The sequence below is a fragment of the Lepidochelys kempii genome, chromosome 18, assembly GCF_965140265.1.
Source record: "Lepidochelys kempii isolate rLepKem1 chromosome 18, rLepKem1.hap2, whole genome shotgun sequence".
NCBI lineage: Eukaryota > Metazoa > Chordata > Testudines > Cheloniidae > Lepidochelys > Lepidochelys kempii.
Window position 1 is genome coordinate 18,643,896 of NC_133273.1, and position 22,882 is coordinate 18,666,777.

The following is a 22,882-nucleotide window of genomic DNA, read 5'->3' on the forward strand; positions in this document are numbered from 1 at the left end:
AAAACCTATTCTTTCATATCTTTTTAATTTTCTCAGGCCATGCTCCAGGGAGACACGGCAGTAACAGTAGTGGTATTTTTTGTGATTAGACAGCTGTAAAGACTGCCTTGAATCAGTTTCGAAGGGACTTCAGTCCATATAACCACAAACACATTCATCCTAATTCAGCACACTTGTTTCCGAATTTTCTTAAAACACTATACCTTCATTAAAGATCCTACAGAAAAGGTAAAGCATCCAATTTTAGAACTAATAAGCTTTGCAAAATGATTGATATATATGGTACATGATACACAACACCCACTCCTAAAATATATTCTTAACAGGTATGCACATTTAAAAGGTACCCTATGTCTTAAACTGAGACATGTAGTGTGGTCCTTGATAACCATTTTCAATAAAATTCACCATGCCTGAATACATTTTCAGGTCCTGGGCAATGTACAAGCCAAAATGATTTAACCCCTGTTGTATTAATTTAGATAGAATAAATGGACCAAAGGTGTTAACTTAATCAATGTCTCTTTCTCTGGCCCAATCTGGTCAGGACATCCCTCTGGATGAGAATAAAAAAGATCCAGGGACTGAGGAGATAGTAGGAGTGCCAGACATGACAGTGAAGCTTGCTCAGTAGCTTTGGTTTGTTCTCCTTGAATGTTCTTCCTTTACCCATCCAGCCCCTCCAAAAAAAAAAAAAAAAAAAAAAACCCTCTCTCTTTTAAGGATCCAAAAAGTGACTGATGGGTAGAATAGCCCATCCCCTCATTATTTTGTCCACCAATTAGGCCTAATATACGACACACCAATTTTGGTTCATTAATTTTTGGCTCCACATATCGGTTTTTAACAAGCATAACTTCAACAGTCCTTGGATTATATCACTGTGGCATCTTTAGTTTCAACTAATCAAGTTTCTCTGGTTCTCATCCACATCTGTTATTATAGATTGTGACATTTTATGAATTTAGACTCACTTTTTACAAACTGAACTCATGATTAGGGTAAATTTGTAGGCCTTATTATCACTACAGCGCCAACCCTACAAACACTTAAGCACTTTAAACATGAAATCAGTAGGACTGCTCATAGTAGTAAAGTTAAGCATGTGTATATTTGCAGTATCAGGGCCTTGTGCATGTCCTGAATTACTAGTATTTTTCCTACAAGAGTTTTGTTTGGAACATAAAAAGAAATGCTTCCTTTTCTCTCCATCACCAGCCACTGAAAGAATTCTTGCATAGTCAAAGGCTAAAGAAGCCAAATTAAGTGTAACTTCTGATAATTAACTGAATTATTATGTGGGAAAACACTATAAAGTGATGCAGACAGGTGGCTTATGTACCATCACCACTGAGAAATAGTGGATTGAAATTATGCAATAACATTTAAGGAGGGTACACGGAGATACATAGAATATCAAACGCAAAAAATTCCTATTTTACCATCAATCTGTCTTCTTTGTTTGTTAACATTAATCTTTCCAACAACTACAATATGACAAAGGCAGTCACTAGTCAATTTACAGAATTTGTAAAGGAATCCCAAATGAGGGGAAAAAACCAAAATTCATAATTTCTAGATTCAGCAATATTAGCATTTTCTCTCTAGTATAAGGGGAGGCAGGCAAGTGATGGAGAGTTGAGACACACACTTTTCTTCTGCGGACATTCTAGTCCCAAACCAAATTTTTTTAAATTATTATTTGTTGATAGTCTGTGGTCAAATCACATGAATAGATTATATAGAATTTAAGAAGGACTATGCCGGCACGTCACAGAGCCAGTGGACTTTTGATTGATAAAATATAAAACTGCATTTCCATAGCATTTTTCAGAGCATCAAAGTGCTTTACAAACATAAGCAAAGCCTCACATTGGATAGATACCCATTTAAAGATTAACTTGAGGCACAGAGAGGTTATATAACTTATCAAGGTGTCTCAGAAAGTTAATGGCACAACTGGGAATATAACTTTGTAATCTTGGTTGCCAGTAGAGACAAAATGAGCTCCCAACCCATTTAGAAATAGGGGAGGGACTTGGCAAAAAATAAATGTGGTAGTGAAGATGAGATGCCATGAAAATTTCATCCAAAGACTGACCTAGGTAGCATCAAATGTGATGATGTTTCAGAGATAGTAACAGACCAAGTTGGAGGCCTGGGGAAATGTGTCTACACCTGCAGCAGTGAGTTTCAGAACCTGGGTCAACGGACTCAAACTTGTGCTATGGTGTGAAAAAACAGCACACAGATGTTCTTACTCTGGCTCTGAAACCCACCCCGCTCCTCAGGTTTCAGAACCTGGGTGGGAGCATCTACATGGCTGTTTTCAGCATCGCAGCGTGAGCTCAAGTCTGTAGAACCCGGGACTGCAAGAACTGGTGTCACGGGGGATTATTTTGGCAGTGAACACATGCCCTAAACAGCATAAAGGACGGCATGTGAAGGATTAAGCCAAACACAGAGGCTCCTAACTGTACAGATAAGTACAATTTTTGAATCCTTGGTGAAAAGTGAAGAGAGGAGTTTTTGCTTATAGTATATTATGGTTTCCAGTGTTTAACTGGAAGTAGCTAAAGTCAGTTACACCAACCAATTAAACTGAATAACAACAAACAACAACAAAGTGAGTTATACCAATGAACAGATTAATCATTCCACTGTGTAAAGAAACAGAGGCCATAAGACAACCTGCCAAAGCATTTAGTTTACAGTCTGGATCCTTTCCTTGAGGATAGTTAAGGACTGGTAAAAGGTAAAGTTAAACTCAAAAATCTCACTTCTATAAGACCTGGGAAATAATTAACAAAGCCATTTTAGGCTTGTTTAGTGATGTTTTACCTCTGGTACAGACCAGAAGTCCCACTTTTCATATGGACCACAGAATTCATGAGGTAGCTACTGTTAAATCACGTAGTAAAGACTTACTCCTGGGGGAACTCTGCACCACTGTGCATGCACAGAAATTATGTCCCCTGCAGATTTATTTGCTTCCCTGTAGAAAAATGACTTTCTGATGGGGAAGCAAAGGAAAGGCACAAGAGCAGCCCTGTGACCCTCCCCAGCAGTATGTTTCGGGGGCCCAGGGCAGCCGGCAGAGAGGTAAATCACAGTGGCGCAGGGGACGAGAATGGGGAAGACCCGGCTGGTGGCTCCTACCCTGCACCGGGCTCAGCTGCTAGTCACAGCTGGGCTGAGGAGGATGGGAGCTCTTCTTCCCTTGCACAGTATCCGTGGCCGGGTCAGACCCATCCCCAGATTTCTCCCCTGGCTGAAGAAAGCTATGCAAACTCCCCCCACCACCCACCCGCTTCCTGCACCCATCACTCCTCAGCTGCAAAGAAAGGGATCCCTGTAGAGGGAGTGCTCCCCCATCCGCCCAACGCCCGTGCATCCAGACCCCCTCATACCCAGACCCTTCCACCAAACCTCACCCCCGCCCTGCACTCAGAACACCCCTCTCCATGAGCCCCAATCCCCCTGCACCTGGACCACCCTGATGAACCACCCGCATCCAGATTCCCACCCCACCAAGCCCTGAACACCAGCATCTGGGCCCCCGCACTGAGGCCCCCACACCCATACCCCGCTGCTGAGCCCCAACCACCTTCACCTGGACCTCCCTGCAGAGTCCCATCACTGTTGCATCCAGAACCCCTCAACAAGCCCCTGTGCATCCAGATTCCCCCCCGCATCCAGATCCCCCACTGAGCTGTCCACACCCACATTGCCCCACACAGAACCCTCTCGACCCACACCTCGACCCCCACACACTAAGCCTCTCCACACTTGGATCCTGCCTGCCCACACCTGATGCACCTGGCACAGAGGGGCAGGCCCAGTCCTTACACTGTGTCACGGTTGGGTGCAGCCTCACCACTGAGTCAGTGTCTTGGGGAGGGGGGTGGGGGGGCGCACAGTTATCTCCCACCTCTGTGTAGCCAGTGGCCTATGCTCCCCAGTACCATGCTGGAGCCTCCGCATTTATTTGACAATAAAATTTCCAGAATGCCCACAGGAGTAAAAGACTGTTGCAGAGGGGCTTGGTTGTCAGATCATCAGAAATGCCTCCAGGACCAGAAGAAAACTTCTATAAGCACTCCTTCTGGCTCAGAAATTGGAAAAAACAGATTCTTAATTTTGCAGCAAATGTAATGCTGAAGAATCCAGCTTTCTAGGCATTTTTAATGCAGGTGACCATGAGTCCCTTCGTCCTTATTGTGAAGTAAAAGCAGCATGAAGCTAAGACAGGCAGGTAATGGAGATCAAGAGTTGTGGAAAAATACTTTTTCCTCGCAACTTTTTATTTTGAGTAAATATTTGCCAATCACTAAACATTACTTTATCCCAGAATTCATTCATATAATCTAAGAGGTATTTATTTCCTCAGCCTCAAAGAGTTGAGGCAGTAACTTGCAAAATCTTGCAGAGTAAGATACCAAACATACCCAAATGAGTGAAGAACTGGAGCAAGCACTTCCAGTGTAATTGCAGAAGGTTATGATTTTTGTTTTATACATTTAATAGAAGAGTTAGATTACATGACACCGCCAATGGAAATGTGAGTTCCGAATTTCAATTTAGCCGCAAACAAAGAGGGGCATGGTCTAGTGGCCTGAACATGGGACTAATACCAGTTCTAAAACAAGTTTACCTTGGAGAAGTCACAACCTTTCTGCTTCAGCTTCCACCCGCTTCCCCTAACCAGTAAAATGTGGATAAAGTTTACCTACCTCCCATATCTATTGGAACAATTAGCTAATGATTGTAAGGCACTATGTAAATGTTACCATAAACATTATAGTCATTTACACTGAAAAGTGACAACAGGGAAATATGCCTCTCCTGTTCCTGATTAATTCATGTAATGTGCTGACTCATTCCCAGCCCCAGAGAGTTTACAATCTGCCAAAATACAAAATTATATGAACAGTGGAAGAAAGAGATACAACATACAAGCAAGTGATTGCGGTGACATTCTGTGAGTTCCACATTTTTTTTTTTAAGAAGTTTGAATAAAATTTGTATTTACTAATAAAAACAAATATAACAATTTCTCCCTTTCCAGCAGGCCAATAAAATTGACATTTATCGATATCAGAGACACATGGTGGGTGAAGTAATATCTCTTATTGGACCAATTTCTGTTGGTGAGAGAGACAAGCTTTTGAGTTTACACAGAACTCTTCTTCAAGGTGATTTAACTGATGTGTCAGTACAATGTATTAGTATAAATTTCAAGCATTACTGAGCCTGTCTGAGGAGGAGACAGTAATAGATATTTTCATACTTATCCTTATTTATTCTATTATTATCAAGAAGAAAAACAAACATACAAGGACTTTAATGACACTATTTCTTAATAGTATATTAAGGATGAACAAGAATTCCAAGTATGTGTAGAGGAATGAAGGCAGCACTGATAAAGTCTTCATACATTTTGAAATTATAATGTTTTAAATTAGGATAGTAAACTATTCCCTTGCTTATGTACCTTCTGACGTCCACTCCACTCAATTTCTCCCCCCTGCCCCCCAAAATTGTTCTGTCCCTTTCACCTGCATATTTTTTCAAACCTTAAGGAGTGGCATGAAAGAAACTCCTTCCTGCTCCTCCTACAAAAGGCAACCTCTAAATACCTCTGTTCCCACATGTATTTAAGCAATGAAAGTTATACACAACGTCACGTGTTTGCAGTATTACAACATTGTGCATTGTATGGATTTGTACCTTTCAGGACCTGATCCTGCATGCTGCAGCATAACCTCAACTCCTGTGGCATTCATTGAGAATAGAAACAGCTCAGAAGCTTAAGGGATCAGATCCTCAACTCTGATGAAGAAATCCATATTTGATACAATTTACCCACTGTACAGCACCATGTACATCTTTCTAAGGCATTATATAATTAAAATAGGTTTTCGGTAAGGGTTTTATCAGGATTGAATACGTGTGCCATTTAATCAAAGAATAAGATTCTTTTATTAAGTGAATAGAGATAAGAAGGTATTACTACCATTTTCTATTCTACTTATAATGTACTAATGTGCTTTAGAAATGTATTGAACTATGGAGAGAGAGCCTGCTAAGTTGATATATAGAGAGAAGGACTCAATTACAAATACTGCATAGCAAACCTAAGATAATTTTTATTTGACATTTTACAAGTTCCTTTGAACTGGTGGTGAAAGAATCACAAAACCAGACAAAGAGTGACTTAAAGAAGTTTTAATAAAATATCTTTTAAGTAGTAAACCTCATTCAAAACATGAATGGCTACCCCGACTGCAAAGATAGATTGTAGTTTCAGAGCAATTTCTATCCATCAGAGAGCAAGCTAACCAAAAGAAAATGGAAATAAATTAAGAAATGTGTGCCCAATAGAAAAAAAAAAGCAGGTTTCCTAACTACCAAAAAAAAAAATTACTTGGAAATATTCACACCTAGAAAGGAGAGAGCAGAATTTAGGCCAACAGGCCTTTTACTCATGTAGACTAATATTAGGTGTTTAAAATCCTATGAACACAATCAAATTTCTGCACTTAAATGCTGCTAATTATAGCATATATTTCTACATAAATACTTTGTTTTCTTATATTGTACTATGTAGAACATAGGCAATAACAGGAAACTTCAAGCATTAAAAGGTTTCCACTGATCCTGCAAGAACAGCCTCCAAAAATTTTTAAGTATATTATCCTAAAGAAACTCCACAGAAACAGACTAACACGACTGTTACTCTGAAACCCCACTTATTAGAAAACATTTAATCAGCTTACAGTCTGTTTTGAGATCCTCTTCTCTTCGATTTGGGAGTCCCTCTCCCCCAGCCCCTTTCCCCCCATCCTTATAGTCTCACCTACAAATGCTCCACATTGCAGCAACAATACTGCTAGCAACACAGTTTGGATGGGAGAGACAAACCTCTCTGGTAAGCAGCTCCTTTAGAATTTTGCCATGCCCTTCAGGCATCTGGAGGATCAGAGTTCAGTAGTGCAAGGTACTCCCTCCCTCCCTCAAAGCATACTGCCTCCACAGTACAGTCTTTACCTGCCATTGTTGGTCTGAGAAATGCCACACCAGAAGTTAAATCAAGGATCCCCGTGTGACATAAGGGCATTACTAGTAGGTTAACAATCTGGCTCGAGGAAGGCAATAGAGATTTCTTGGTGCACTAATTATGATCTATGAATAAAAGGTACTTTTTTGCCACCCCTCATTACTATACAGATGAAACGCACCCAACCAGGTTCTTACTACCATGTATACTAACTCTAGGTGGAGCTGTTCAAAAGATCTGGTATCAAGTCCAGCTCTGATCCTACAATTTAAGGAAGACTGAACATTCCTTTTGGATTATATTACTATCAAGCTATTAAATTGATGTACCTCAACGTCACCATTTGTTCCATACTTCATTTTTGTAAGATGTGTAGAACTGGAAGTTGGATCCTTTGTATGATGGTTGACTTAAAACTGACAATAGTGTAACAAATTGTATCAATCTACTCTGTAAAACATTATGGAGTTCTATTAAATAAAGCCACATGTATCCTTGTAAAATTGTGTACATAAAGAACTAGAAATATTACTTGAACACCCGTATACTTATTTTCTGAGTTATGGGCAAGCTCTTTCAGTATATGATAAATGCTACAGCTATGCATTGCATCCACAATTCCTATGCTTTGTAAGAAAAAAAATGTGAAAAGTTATTACTATGTTCAAAATTCTCTCTTGAAGCCAGCAGATGATAGACCAATGACTGTTTTTTTCCTTGGTAATATACTTCTAATCTCAGAAGCTATTTAAGGGTTACCTCACTATGTAAATACAGACTAGAAGAGCAAACACAAAACTTGGGTAAATTTCACTTTTGCCCTACTTCTACAAAAGCAGGAAACTTCCTGCTCATTCAGAAATATTGGGGGGGGGGGGGGGGGGGAGGGGAGAGAACCAGCCTTTAATCTCCATGTTCATGGTTCAAATCCATCCAAGGTCAGTAATAACCATTACCATGGATGGATATTCAGTGCTCTAAATGAAATAAGCTGAGCCCTGATTAGGGGGCAGGGCTTCTCTGACTAGGGGTCCTATAAAGGTAGCCAGCCAGTCATGCAGCGGCACAGGGGAGTTTGTATTGTTTTTGCTGTGGGTGTGGTTTGTGTTTCCCAAATTAACAGGATTTGGGTGGAAAGGCTATGACAGATACAGAGGTAGCAGTTGGAGTGACTCATGTCGTGGAAGACACAATGAAGATGACTCGATGTGGAAGCTGCAGTATGTATATGAGCCTGGAGGTGGTACCTGGTAAGAGTTTTGTCTGCATGAAATGCTGTCTCATAGAGCTGACGGAGGAAGAAATCTGAGGTTTGGAGATGCAGGTGGAAAGTCTGGCTGAGTTTAGGAAGGGGTTTGAGCAGATTATGGAGCAAAGCCATGAGGTATCTGAAGGGAAAAGCTCAGACTTGCAGATGGAAGCAGGACTGAGGAATTCTGAGGGGAGACTGGGTGAGGAAAGTGGTCAGTGGAAGCATGTGACTAAAAGAACCAGGCAGAGGAAAAGATGGGCTAGTGAAGGAGAAACAGACCTCAAGAACAGGTTTGCAGAGTTAGAAAATGAAGAAGGGGCTCAGCAGGCAGTCACTGAAGGTGGAAGGACAAGGAAGAAGAGAAGAGCGGCTAGTCCTACAGGAAAAGGGGAAGAGTCAATGGAGACTACACCAAATATGAGCCCCAGGAGGATACAGGATGGGTTGAAGAGGATTACAAGGGAGAAAAGGAATGGAGAATAGCACCGTCACCAGGAAAAGGCAGGTCTATGTGATCGGGGACTCTTTACTGAGAAGAATAGACAGGCCTGTATCCAGAGCTGATCCAGAGAATAGAAGGGTATGCTGTCTTCCAGGTGCTAAGATACGGGATATAGACCTGAGGTTGAAAACGATCCTAAAGGGAGCGGGAAAGAATCCCCTAATTATCCTTCATGTGGGAACAAATGACACGGCTAAATTCTTGCTGGAAAGTATTACAGGAGACTATGCTAGGCTGGGGAAGGCGCTTAAGGAAATCGAGGTTTAGGTAATCTTTAGTGGGATTCTACCTGTTCCAAGAGAAGGGCAACAAAGGTGTGACAAGATTATGATGATCAATAGATGGCTTAGGCAGTGGTGCTATAAGGAGGGCTTTGGGATGTATGGCGACTGGGAGGCATTCATGGACAGAGGACATTTCTCTCAGGATGGACTTCATCTGAGTAGGGAAGGAAATAGACTTCTAGGATGGAGGCTGGCACAACTGATTAAGAGAGCTTTAAACTAGGAATTTGGGGGAGATGGTTGGGAGATGTCCAGGTAATCTCCATGCCGGATTTTAGCATTGAGAGGGAAGAAAACGAAGTAAGAAAGGATACAGCCGTGGGTAGGAGAATGTATATAAGGAGGAAGGGCAGTGTGGATACCAGTCTAATAGGTTATACTGGCTGGAGAATGACCGTGCTTAATAGGATACAGAATGTGAGCAAGGGCAAACAGCAAAAATTAAAATGTTTGTACACCAGTGCGAGGAGCCGGGTAACAAAATGGAGGAACTAGAGCTACTGGTGCAGGAAGGGAAACCAGATATTCTAGGGAGAACGGAAACATGGTGGAATAGTCGTCATGACTGGAGTACGGGTACTGGAAGGGTCTGTGCTGTTTAGGAAAGACCAAAATAAAGGCAAAGGTGGTGGAGTAGCATTGTATATCAACAATGAGGTAGAATGTAAAGAAATAAGAAGCGATGGAATGGATTAGACAGAGCTCGTCTTGGCAAAAATTACATTGGGGAAGAAAACTATTAGAGCCTCCCCTGGGATAGTGCTTCAAGTGGGCTATAGACCGCCGGGATCTAATTTGGATATGGATAGAGCCCTTTTTAAATGTTTTTAATAAAGTAAATACTAGTGGAAACTGTGTGATCATGGGAGACTTTAACTTCCCAGATATAGACTGGAGGACGAGTGCTAGCAATAATAATAGGGCTCAGATTTTCTTAGATGCGATAGCGGATGGATTCCTTCATCAAGTAGTTACTGAACCGACTAGAGGGGATGCCATTTTAGATTTGGTTTTGGTGAGTAGTGAGGACCTCATAGAAGAAATGGTTGTAGGGGATAATCTTGGTTCAAGTGATCATGAGCTAATTCAGTTCAAACTGAACGGAAGGATTAACAAAAATAAATCTGCAACTAGGGTTTTTGATTCCAAAAGGGCTGACTTTCAAAGATTAAGGAAATTAGTTAGGGAAGTGGATTGGACTGAAGAACTTATGGATCTAAAGGTAGAGGAGGCCTGGGATTACTTTAAATCAAAGCTGCAGAAGCTATCAGAAGCCTGCATCCCAAGAAAGGGGAAAAAATTCATAGGCAGGAGTTGTAGACCAAGCATCTCAGAGAGGTGATTAAGAAAAAGCAGAAAGCATACAGGGAGTAGAAGATGGGAGGGATCAACAAGGAAAGCTACCTTATTGATGTCAGAACATGTAGGGATAAAGAGAGACAGGCTAAAAGTCAAGTAGAGTTGGACCTTGCAAAGGAAATTAAAACCAATAGTAAAAGGTTCTATAGCCATATAAATAAATAAATAAAGAAGAAGTGGGACCACGAAACACTAAGAATGGAGTGGAGGTCAAGGATAATCTAGGCATGGCCCAATAACAAACACTTTGCCTCAGTCTTTAATAAGGCTAAAGAGGATCTTAGGGATAATGGTAGCATGACAAATGGGAATGAAGATATGGAGGTAGATATTACCATTTCTGAGGTAGAAGCGAAACTCAAACAGCTTAATGGGACTAAATCGGGGGGCTCAGATAATCTTCATCCAAGAATATTAAAAGAATTGGCACCCGAAATTGCAAGCCTATTACCGAGAATTTTTAATGAATCTGTAAACTCAGGGGTTGTATTGTATGATTGGAGAATTGCTAACCTAGTTCCTATTTTTAAGAAAGGGAAAAAAAGTGATCCGGTTAACTACAAGCCTGTTAGTTTGACATCTGTAGTACGCAAGGTCTTGGAAAAAATTTTGAAGGAGAAAGTAGTTAAGGACAATGAGGTCAATGGTAAATGGGACAAAATACAACATGGTTTTACAAAAGGTAGATCGTGCCAAACCAACCTGACCTCCTCCTTTGAGGAAGTAACAGATTTTTTTAGACAAAGGAAATGCAGTGGATCTAATTTACCTAGATTTCAGTAAGGCGTTTGATACCGTGCCACATGAAGAATTATTAGTTAAATTGGAAAAGATGGGGATCAATATGAAAACTGAAAGGTGGATAAGGAACTGGTTAAAGTGGAGACTACAACGGGTCCTACTGAAAGGTGAACTGCCAGGCTGGAGGGAGGTTACCAGTGGAGTTCCTCAAGGATCAGTTCTGGGACGAATCTTATTTACTCTTTTTATTACTGACCTCGGCACAAAAAGTGGGAGTGTGCTAATAAAGTTTGCGGATGATACAAAGCTGGGAAGTATTGCCAATTTAGAGAAGGACAGGGATACCATACAGGAGGATCTGGATGACCTTGTAAACTGGAGTAATAATAATAGGATAAAATTTAATAGTGAAAACTGTAAGGTTATGCATTTAGGGATTAATAACAAGAATTTTAGTTATAAGCTGGGGATGCATCAATTAGAAGTAACGGAAGAGGAGAAGGAACTTGGAGTATTGGTTGATCATAGGATGACTATGAGTCGCCAATGTGATATGGCGGTGAAAAAAAGCTAATGCAGTCTTGGGATGCATCAGGAGTGGTATTTCCAGTAGGGATAAGGGTTTAGTACCGTTATGTAAGGCACTGGTGAGACCTCACCTGGAACACTGTGTGCAGTTCTGGTCTCCCATGTTTAAGAAGAATGGATTCAAACTGGAACAGGTACAGAGAAGAGCTACTAGGATGATCCGAGGAATGGAAAACTTGTCTTATGAAAGGAGACTCAAGGAGCTTGGCTTATTTAGCCTAACTAAAAGAAGGTTGAGGGGAGATATATGATTGCTCTCTATAAATATATCAGAGGGATAAATACCGGAGAGGGAGAGGAATTATTTAAGCTCAGTACCAATGTGGACACAAGAACAAATGGATATAAAATGGTCATTGGGAAGTTTAGACTTGAAATTAGACGAAGGTTTCTAACCATCAGAGGAGTGAAGTTTTGGAATAGCCTTCCAAGGGAAGCAGTGGGGGCAAAAGATCTATCTGACTTTAAGATTAAACTAGATAAGTTTATGGAGGAGATGGTATGATGGGATAACATGATTTTGGTAATTAATTGATCTTTAAATATTCATGGCAAATAGGCCTAATGGCCTGTGATGGGATGTTAGATGGGGTGGGATCTGAGTTACCCAGGAAAGAATTTTCTGTAGTATCTGGCTAGTGAATCTTGCCCATATGCTCAGGGTTTAGCTGATCACCATATTTGGGGTCAGGGAGGAATTTTCCTCCAGGGCAGATTGGAAGAGGCCCTGGCCGTTTTTTGCCTTCCTCTGTAGCATGGGACACGGGTCACTTGCTGGAGGATTCTCTGCTCCTTGAAGTCTTTAAACCATGATTTGAGGACTTCAATAGCTCAGACATAGGTGAGAGGTTTTTCGCAGGAGTGGGTGGGTGAGATTCTGTGGCCTGCGTTGTGCAGGAGGTCGAACTAGATGATCATAATGGTCCCTTCTGACCTTAGTGTCTATGAATCTAAGAGATTCTCGAAGTTTTTCCCAAGTGAAGCCCTATTAGTCGAGATTGTCTCATTGACCACCTCTCTCCAATTCACGATCACACAGACCACTTCCACTACAATTCACTATCACGTGACATCCACATATCAACTATAACAATTGTTTACACGGAAGAGTAACATTTGAAAAGTACAACTTTTTAGCTGTCTTAAATGCAAGGTAGCAGGTAAAAACAAGGAATAGGCAGCACCACGTCACCAGCCAGCTGTCTATGTGCTTCACAGACTACAGTTTGGGAACCTTACGGAGCATTCGTAGGAGAGATGCCAAGGACTGAACGGGCTATGGCGCCACAAGCAAGGCAAATATATTGTCACTGTTATACTTATTCAGTGGTTATTTAGACTGGAGCGTTGCCTTTTATCAGTGCTAAACAACATTCTATCCAAATTGCATTTTCTGTATTTCTTGCCCTCATGTTCTATATGTGTCACTAAGGATTTGTGACCAGAGGTTCTCTGATACTAAGTTTGTCCACTCCTGAATACCTAACTTTGTTTATGACAATCTAAAGCAACTGAAGATCATGAAGTCAAATGAACGAGAAACAAAAGAACACATGGACTCTTAAGGAGATCCTGTCAAACAAGATATCACTAGAAATCAAATATATATATATATATAAAAGAACAAGACAGAGCATAAGCAGAACTGTTCTAAAATGAACATTTCTTCAATTCTTGCCATAAGATGTCATTAGCTGTGATTCTTAATGCCAATGAAAGCTGCCCGCATAGGAAGAGCCTATATTATCATATTTGCATTACATAAATGTGGCACTAATGTTATATTAGTTTTACCAAAGAATCATCAGCGTAGAAGATTCGAGTCTAGTTTACTTCATACCTGAATTCTTTGGTGCTTCCGAGGGCTGGTGAAGCAGACAAACTACGAGTCTTAGCCCGACCCCGGATAGGGTTAGCACAGCTCCACTCCTCATCATCATGACATGCTGAGCAATGAAAAGCAGATTCAGTGCTCTCATCATCTTTACTGATGCAAAAGTTTTCTTGTTCCGCCTCCATGGTGGAAGTAAAGGAACTTCAGCTGAGGGAAATACAGCTTCCTTTGGGGAAAGAAAAAGTAAGATTTTACTTTATTTCAAATTTTGGAGAGTACAAACCACAAATTAAATGGACACTATCTAAGTTCATAGACCTAGAACATGACACACACTTCTCAAGCTATTCTTGAAGAGATTCCCACCCTCCGGGCAATTTCAGTGCTCTGCCAAGTCACAAGAAAAACTGGCAGAAGGATGGAGGAACCGATTGAAGTGCGTGTGTGTTAATGATGCCAGTTACCTGGGTTGTTTAGGGCCACTTTGGGCTGCAATTTTAAGACCATTACAATCCTATTTTAAAGAATTGGTAGTCACTTTCTGTTATAAAAGGAGTACTGGACAAAAGCCAAAAGTCATTTTTAAAATTAAAATACCAAAATCTGAAATTACTGTCGTATACCTGGATTCATCCTCATCAGGTAAGTGAGACAGAGGGGCATTCCTAAGTTGCACTGTACAATACACTTGGTCTTAAGAGCATTTTTAGTAACTGTGACTCCAGACAAGGGGGAACAAGACATCAAATTATGCAGTCCAATACTTTGTTTCTACCAAAGCAACTTTATTAGCCTGATATCTCTGTGACCAACAACAAAGCTGTGGACCAAACGAACAAGAACTAAAAAATTCGGTTAAGCAGTTTCAGAATAGTGAACTACAGTGGAAGGAATGGACCTCCTAAGCAAAAAAATAAAACCATTTTGAGAGGATTTGGATAGTTTACTGAAACTATAACAAAACTATTTGAGCAAATAAATTGGTTAGTCTCTAAGGTGCCACAAGTACTCCTGTTCTTTTTGCAGATACAGACTAACAAGGCTGCTACTCTGAAACCTATAACAAAACTGATCAGTTTGGGATCTATTCATCTTGTTGTTCCCATCACTTCCAGCAATGTAACTTCAGGCACAGCTCCCATCTGAGACTAGGCAACTGTCAGAATGCCAGGAACAGCACTGCAATGGACCTGAAAAAGGCACTCTTTAAGTGGACTTTCTTTCTTAAAACCCTATTTGGAGAAGATGTGGCCCTGCCAGGCACACAAGTCTCAAGCCTGAGCATATAGTTTTACACTGGGTAGATTTCTAGCCTTTAAAAAAAAAAAAAACAACAACATGAATTTCATGAAGACAAAACTAGCATGATGCCAACTCTACTCATCACAAGAAGTATGAAAGAATCCTGCACTGCCAGGGAAACAAATGGATAAAATGATTTACTAGGTCTTTCCCACCTTAAAAATCCGAGAGTTTACATGAGTGTACCAATCTGTTAACAGAACTTCCTACTGAAAGTCTACTACATCATCAATATATATATTTTAGTCAGATATGGTTGATAGTTACATACGAGTAGCTTCTCTACATAAAACATTCTATACTCCCTCCTTAGAGAATGTAAGATAACAATGGAACAAGCCATTTTAAGTCTCATTTTAAGTCCCTGAAATGTTTACTTTCCCCACTAATATTAAGAATCAACATTTGTGCAGGTTCTTATCCATATCTGAATATAGCTGCTGAAGAATCCTTGTCTATATATAAACAGCAAACAAATTTCAGTTTAAAAAGGAAACCTAATCTAAGAATAAACAGTGATTACAATAATTAAGCTTGGATTAATATTTTATACTTACTCTTTAATAAGCTCAACAGAAAATACAAAGTTATCTTGCTATAATATTTGCAGGATTGCACTTTTACAACTGCAAATCCTTTTGAACAGATTTCCTAATACATACTAAGAAAAGGAGTATTTGTGGCACCTTAGAGACTAACCAATTTATTTGAGCATGAGCTTTCGTGAGCTACAGCTCACTTCATCGGATGCATCCGATGATTAATTGGTTAGTCTCTAAGGTGCCACAAGTACTCCTTTTCTTTTTGCGAATACAGACTAACACGGCTGTTACTTTGAAACCTAATACATACTGTGAAGAATGTGATAGTATGGCATATCAATTAGGAAAGACTGATAAACAAGGGAAGCTTACCAGTTAACCTTCCCTAAACATTAACCCCCAGCCCCGCACCAGCCGGGGCAGCAGGAGCCCCCCTCCCTTTAACCAGTTAACCAGTTAAACGATATAGTTTTAATAATTTAAACAGTTAACTTTTAAAATTATATTTACATCCCTATGGTAAACAAATATGCTAATAGTAATTTGCTGTGCTGATCCCAGGATATTAGAGAAACAAGGTGGGTGACCTAATATCTTTCACCAACACAAGTTGGTCCAATAAGACAGCTTTCGCGCTTACACAGAGCTCTTCTTTGGGTCTAGGAAAGCTACTCAGAGTGTACTTTCACCCAATTTGTCTTTCTAACAATAGTAATGATACTTTGCCACCCTATAGCACAGTGGTCTCCAACCTTTTTAAGCACAAGATCACTTTTTGAATTTAAGTGAAACCCAGGATCTACCTCAAAGAAAATGTAGAAATAACAGTAAACCCAAACACTCTTGCCCCTCCCCGTCCCCAAGGCCCTGCCCCGCCCCTTCTCTGAGGCCCTGCCCACTCCATCCCCCCTGCCTCTGTCCCTTGCTCTCCCCCACCCTCACTCACTTTCACTGGGCTGGGACAGGGGATTGGGCTGTGGGAGGGGGTGCAGGCTCTGGGCTGAGGGGTTTGGAGTGTGGGAGGGGCTCCGGGCTGAGGCTAGGGCAGGGGATTGGGGTGCAGGCTTTGGGAGGGGACTGGGGTGCAGGAGAGGGCTCAGGGCTGGGGCAGGCGGTTAGGGTGCAGGCTCTGGGAGGGAGTTTGGGTGCAGGGGGGGCTCCAGCCGGGCACCACTTACCTCAGGCACCTTCCGGGTGCAGCACAGCGGGGCTAAGGCAGGCTCCCTGCCTGCCCTGGCCCCACACTGCTCCCAGAAATGGCCACCATGTCCATGCAGCCCCGGGGGGAAGAGGGGCAGGGGTCTCTGTGTGCTGCCCAAGCACCGACTCCACGGCTCCCATTGGTTGGGAGCTGCGGGGGGTGGTGCCTGCAGACAGGGGCAGCACTTGGAGTCCCCTGCCCCCGGCGCCACAGGGACATGCTGGCTGCTTCTGGGAGCTGTGTATGGAGCCCACTGGCCCTGCTTACCTCAGGCGGCAGCGCAGCGGGGCTAAGGCAGACTCCCTACCTGGCCCTGTGCTGCTCCCAGAAGTGGCCGGCATGTCCGGCAGCGGCTCCTGGAGGGGGGCACTTAGGCTCCCCGCACTGCCCCCATCCACAGGCACCGCCCCCACAGCTCCCATTGGCAGCTGTTCCCCATTCCCAGCCAATGGGAGCTGCAGGGGCAGTGCCTGCAGGTGAGGGCAGGGCGCAGAGACCCCATCTCCCTCTGCTCCCGGAGCAGCTGCCGGACATGCCAGCCGCTTCTGGGAGCGGCGTGGGGCCAGGGCAGGCAGGGAGCATGCCTTAGCCCTACTATGCTGCTAGACTGTTAGTGGCTGATCTTCCGGTTTGGCTGCAGGAGGGTTGGCATGACAACCCTAGATCGAGACTGAGATAGACTTTCAGAGGTTCCATGATCGACCAGTCAATCGTGATCTACCAGCTGGTGACTACTGCTATAGTACTTTGTAACAACTGGAAAGTTGCCTTACAAAATACTAAGCCTCTCAGCACCCTATTTTAAGATACAGCCATTGCCTCTAGCATGGGATACTGTTTCAAAACTATTGCTGGTTCATTACTGACTCAGATGGAAATGCCACCTACTGAATCACCAACCACCACTTCCTTCATTCCTGACATGAATTACATCCCCATTCCAAAAGGACACGATGACAAAAATAGATATAATTTAGTGGCATGCATTAGTTATCAATTTATAATGTCTTTCACTTTTCAAGATACACATGTTTAGTGGCTCAGTCACCTGTGAACTTGAGCTTGGAAATATTCATTTCAACATACTTTTGACTTTCCTAATACCTAGGAATTTCAGAAGAGGGGCCTGGCTTTCAGACAGACAAATGTGTGTGCCAATTATTTGATTTGTACATAATTACTGTGATCATGCATCAATAATACAGAAATTACTTTTTGACCTGGAAAATTATGCATCTAAGCTCATTTGTATTAACTTTGTACCACGGTTTTATACAATTTCTCAAAAGGAATACTAGCTTCTTCTGAACTAATCATAAAATATAATTCACTTAAAAATTATCTAAGTTTAAGAAAATAAGCCAATTTAAATATCAGATATTAAATGCCTAAAATAAAATATGACAGGTTTCAGAGTAACAGCCGTGTTAGTCTGTATTCGCAAAAAGAAAAGGAGTACTTGTGGCACCTTATGCTCAAATAAATTGGTTAGTCTCTAAGGTGCCACAAGTACTCTTTTTTTTAAATAAAATATGAAAGGCGTTTTTCAACATATTAGTATTTTAAATGTGATGGCTGAAAATCCCCTTATTCATTTTATTTGGGTTCATTCATCACCTTTTAAAGTAGTTATTATTCTTCAAAGATTCATTTGTTTGTCACAGGTTTAGTGACACCAAACATCAGTTTTGATACAATCCTGGACTGTATTCTGAATTATGTAAAAGAACCTTCCCAGAACAAATGCCAGGAAGTTTCCATTTTACATTTTACCTTTATGGCTTGCATATAAAGTGTAACCAAGATTATATTTCATATTAGATGCTCACCAAGAAAGCACTACAGAAAGTCAGAAAAACAGAATTCTATTTCTGTCTATGCCTAGTGCTGCTTTAGAAGTGTACGTGATCCCAGTACACTGCATCTATGAATCTACTTAACATTTTAAGACAATCCAATGCCTCAACTCCCCCTCTACTTCTACCTCTTTGGTCTTTAAGGAATTATTGGTCTAGTATCAGTAAGTCTTTGAAGTGGATTCCTGTGTTCTTCTAAGCTAATATCAGCCAAACCCGGAGTAACTATAGCAAGTTACGTGCCTATAGTGCCAAGTGACCAGTATGTTTCATTTCTTATGCGTAGCAAAAGCCAAATATTGGTGACAGCTCATTAGCAACTAAAATGACAATCATCCAAGAAGTCTATTTTTTTAATTAATGTGAAATTGTTTTTATGATTGTTATTCAGCACTCCTAGTGATTTTGCCAGGGTGCTTTATAAATAAATTATTAATTACTGAGTATTTATTTTGGCAGCTTGAATACTGTATCATTAGTAAGATCCATTCATTCTAACATAAGTGTTCAATTCTTATATTAAATTCAGCTAAAAAAGCATCAGGCAATGATATGTCAAGTTTTCACAGCTATTTCATTGTAACATTATCAAAGGGGAAAAAAGTCTGAACTTTTAAATTCAGAATTATTTATTTTTTGTATCATCACAATGCCTAGGAGACCCAGTTAAGGGTCAGAACATCTTATGCTAAGTGCTGTACAAATACAGAACATAAAAACAAAAAACCCCCAGAGACTGTAAACTCTTTGGATTAGGGACTAAGTAAAAAGACAAGAAATTGATACAGATGGGGGAGAACAAGGAAACAATGAGACAGCATTGGTCAACATATAAGCAGTTTCTCAGCACAACAGCAGCTTAATCGCTCTCAAGTTTTTTAAAGGCATCTTGGCAAAGTTCTCCTTTGAGGAGATTTTGAAGGAGGATAATTAATTAGTTTTGCAGATGTTTACGGGTCACTCCTCCCGAATGTAAGGAGCAGCCTGGGAAAAAGCATGAAGGTGCCCGTTAGAAAATTCAACAAGTGGGCAGTGAAGGCTAGCATCTTCGGCCGATCATACGAGATGGCTGACATCTCAATACCGAACCAGGGATGACAGGTAAGGTGGGGATAGACCAGGGGTGGGCAAATTTTTGGCCCAAGGGCCACGTCTGGGTAGGGAAATTGTATGCAGGGCCATGAATGTAGGGCTGGGGCAGGGGACGGAGTGTGGGGTATGGGAGGGGGTGCAGTGAGCAGGAAGGGGGCTCAGGACGGGGGTTGGGGCGCAGGAAGGGATGTAGCAGGGGGCTCAAGGCAGGGTGTTAGGAGGCTCAGGTGCAGGAGGGCTTCAGGGTGCTGGCTCCAGCCCAGCTCTGCTTACCTCAAGCGGCTCAGGGGTGGGAGTGGCGCGCAGCGGGACTAAGGCAGGCTCTCTGCCCGTCCTGGCCCCGTGCCACTCTTGGAAGTGGCCAGCATGTCCGGCAGTGGCTCCTGGGGGTGGGGTGTGGCAGGCAGTTCCACCATACGCTGTCCTCACCTGTGGGTACCACCCCCAAAGCTCACATTGGCCGCGATTCCCCATTCCCGGCCAATGGGAGCTGCGGGGGGCGGTGCCTGCAGGCAAGGGCAGAGCACAGAGCCCTCTGCCCTTCCCCACCCAGGGGCCACAGGGACGTGGTGTCATCCGCTTCCAGGAGCGACGCAGGGCCAAGGCAGCCTGGAGCCTGCCTTGGCCCTGCTGCGCCACTGGGCTGGCAAGCCTGCAGGCCGGACTGAAAGCCCTGATGGGCTGGATCCGGCCCGTGAGCCACAGTTTGCCCTACCCAGGACAATTGTGCTGCTATATCAATCCCTTCATATTGTGTTTACAATACCTAATGCGGTATATATGGGTGTTTGCCTCATTAATACTTTGCAAGGAAATCAAAGTGAAGTTAGATCAAGAATTGGTATGATATATGTATGAAGGCTGTTGTACAAACACACATTTTTATTAGATAACCAGAAATCGTATTGGACATTCAGATCACACCATTTGACCTGTTACACATCTACTATTGTTATTACTGATTTACTGTAATTCTCATAAGGGTAAGACTACCATTACATTCAGAAATCATTATCTTAGCTTCCTTTTCTATTAATTTGGATTATGCCTCTTCTGTGTCAATTATTCAGTAACTCAAGGAGTCCTCTTTACCAAGAAGCCAGTCAAATGGAGGATTTCTTTACATAGCTGTTTGCACCCAAAGGTTCCCCTTCAGTCCCACCAACAATGGAGAAGCATGTGTCAGCTGGACAAGTGTTTGGTTTGTTTTTTTTATGTTTTAGTTACAGATTTCCCTCCCACCCCCTCATGTAGATGGAGTCAAGAAATACACTACAATCACTGATAGCACTTGTGACTCAGAAGCATCTTTCCAGTGTATGGTTATACAACTTCTAACTCGTCTATTTCCAGTGAAAAACAGAAAGCATCACTGTCAAGAGTCAAAAATACCAGAGTAGAAACTTTTCTGCAGCAGCCCTCCTCCCCAAGATCATCTGTGCAACATTTCAAGCCACATTCTAGCTGTACTGTTTCTCTTCCTCTTTAATGTAGAGCAAAGATAAACAGAGCAGATATAACTAGATTGCAAGGCCCAGAACAAAACCGAAATTCCGAGCAACTTCCCCAACAGTTCAACCATCAAGACTGTGTGGTTTGATTAAAAAAAAGAAGCCACATTATTAACCAGCTGAGGACTCCTTCATATGACAAGGTGCAGTCACAGGCCTTGACTAGAGAGGGGGTTATTCTATCTGTTGAGTAGTCTCTTTTTCTGCACCTAGGCTCTGAGACCACATCTGTGTGTTTCCATCCCCTCAGTGCAGATTTAAGAATGATTATTCTTGGTTCACAGGAACTGAGAGAATGTTATTGTCAGTTTTCAGAGCAGCAGCCGTGTTAGTCTGTATTCGCAAAAAGAAAAGGAGTCCTTGTGGCACCTTAGAGACTAACCAATTTATTTGTTATTGTCAGTGTGTTTCTTAGACACCACTTGAGACCATCTATGGCTTTGCGAAGGAAACCTGCACTGAAACTAGTTACGCCAGAAGGTACCCTCTATGCAAGATATATATGCACAAACCATATGCCAGCTGGGCAACTGTTTAAGGGCCTGTACCAATGAAGCCACATTTGATACACACAGTTAATGAACATTGGAGTAGCACATGGTACATCCACAGTGTGTCAAGAACCACCAAAAAGACCCAAATATCATCTTTAAGCTTGGATTGATTATTTTATTGGTAAACATCAGTTTCACCCCATGCTAACAAAAATATTGACATTTTAAATTGTAAATATTGTAATTGAAATTTACAGACAGGCAAAGTAAGACAATATGCTGCTGGAGAAGTCAAGAGATTGATTTAAGGCTATTTAACATATATATTTTGATATGCTGACAATTTATGTTTTAATTATAAAGCTTTATTTTTGTGGATCTCAGTGTCTACGGTCATTAAATTAGTACCCTCGTGACCTGCTGCCCATCGTCTGGCCACCCCATAACTTCGCATCACTGTGAAAATTTAAACCAATAAAAATGAAAAAAGTCTTCAAATAAACACTGACATCCATCAAAATGATTAAAAAAAAAAAGGGAAAACTGAATTCTGCCAGGCTTCATCCCAGAGACCAGTTGTGTGCCAAGCATCCTCCCGCGGGCTTGCCCCGCAGCACCCCACGCAGGGGCAGCAGCCGCTGCCCAGAAGGAGGCACCACATCGACCCGGGCAGCCTGGCTTTGCTACCTCCTCAGAGCAGGTCCTACCCCGCCCCCGCGCCCCCACTCCGCTCCATTCCATTCCCCCTCCCGCGCTCGCCTCGCGCCGCCGTCCCCCGCTCACCGCGCTGCGAGCTCTTCCCCTCAGAGGCCCGCCTGCCGGAACCGGTGGTATTGGCGGCGGCTACTCCCGTCCAGTGAGTGCGGCCGAGAACGCCGGCGCGCCTCCATAGTCCTCCCTGGTTCCTCCGCCTCCTCACGAGACCTAGCCGCAGCCGGGCCCGGAGCCGGCGACGGGGCAGGGAAGGCGGGGGGAGGGGGGGGAGAGAGAGAGAAGAGACGACAGCCCTGCGCATGCGCGAGACCGCCGCGGTTTCCCAGCCAGAAGGAGGCGGTAAGAGCAGCTGGGTTGCGTACGCGAGAGTGGGCTCGGAGCCCGGAGGCTGAGAGGGGAGAATCACGCTCATGCGCATGCGCCAAACCTCCCACGACACCGAGGGGGGAGCGGGGCAAAGGCGACGAACATCGACGCGCATGCGTGGGGTGCGGCTGGCTGAGCGCGGCCGCTATCACCCGTCTGGGTTGCCTCGTGTTCTGGCGCGTGG

The 22,882-nt window shown here is 42.6% G+C and overlaps 1 protein-coding gene across 1 annotated transcript in view; it reads right to left on the reverse strand.

Moving 5' to 3' along the window:
* The window catches only part of NADK (NAD kinase), a 47,870-nt gene extending 25,262 nt beyond the window's left edge, over window positions 1-22,608 (reverse strand). The window contains exons 1-2 of the mRNA XM_073316399.1: window positions 22,402-22,608; window positions 13,627-13,846 (exon numbers count right to left, since the gene is read on the reverse strand). Coding sequence (XP_073172500.1) covers window positions 13,627-13,805 — 179 coding nt within the window. The 5' untranslated portion in view covers window positions 13,806-13,846; window positions 22,402-22,608. The remainder of the gene's footprint in view (window positions 1-13,626; window positions 13,847-22,401) is intronic.
* Window positions 22,609-22,882: the final 274 nt, after the last annotated feature.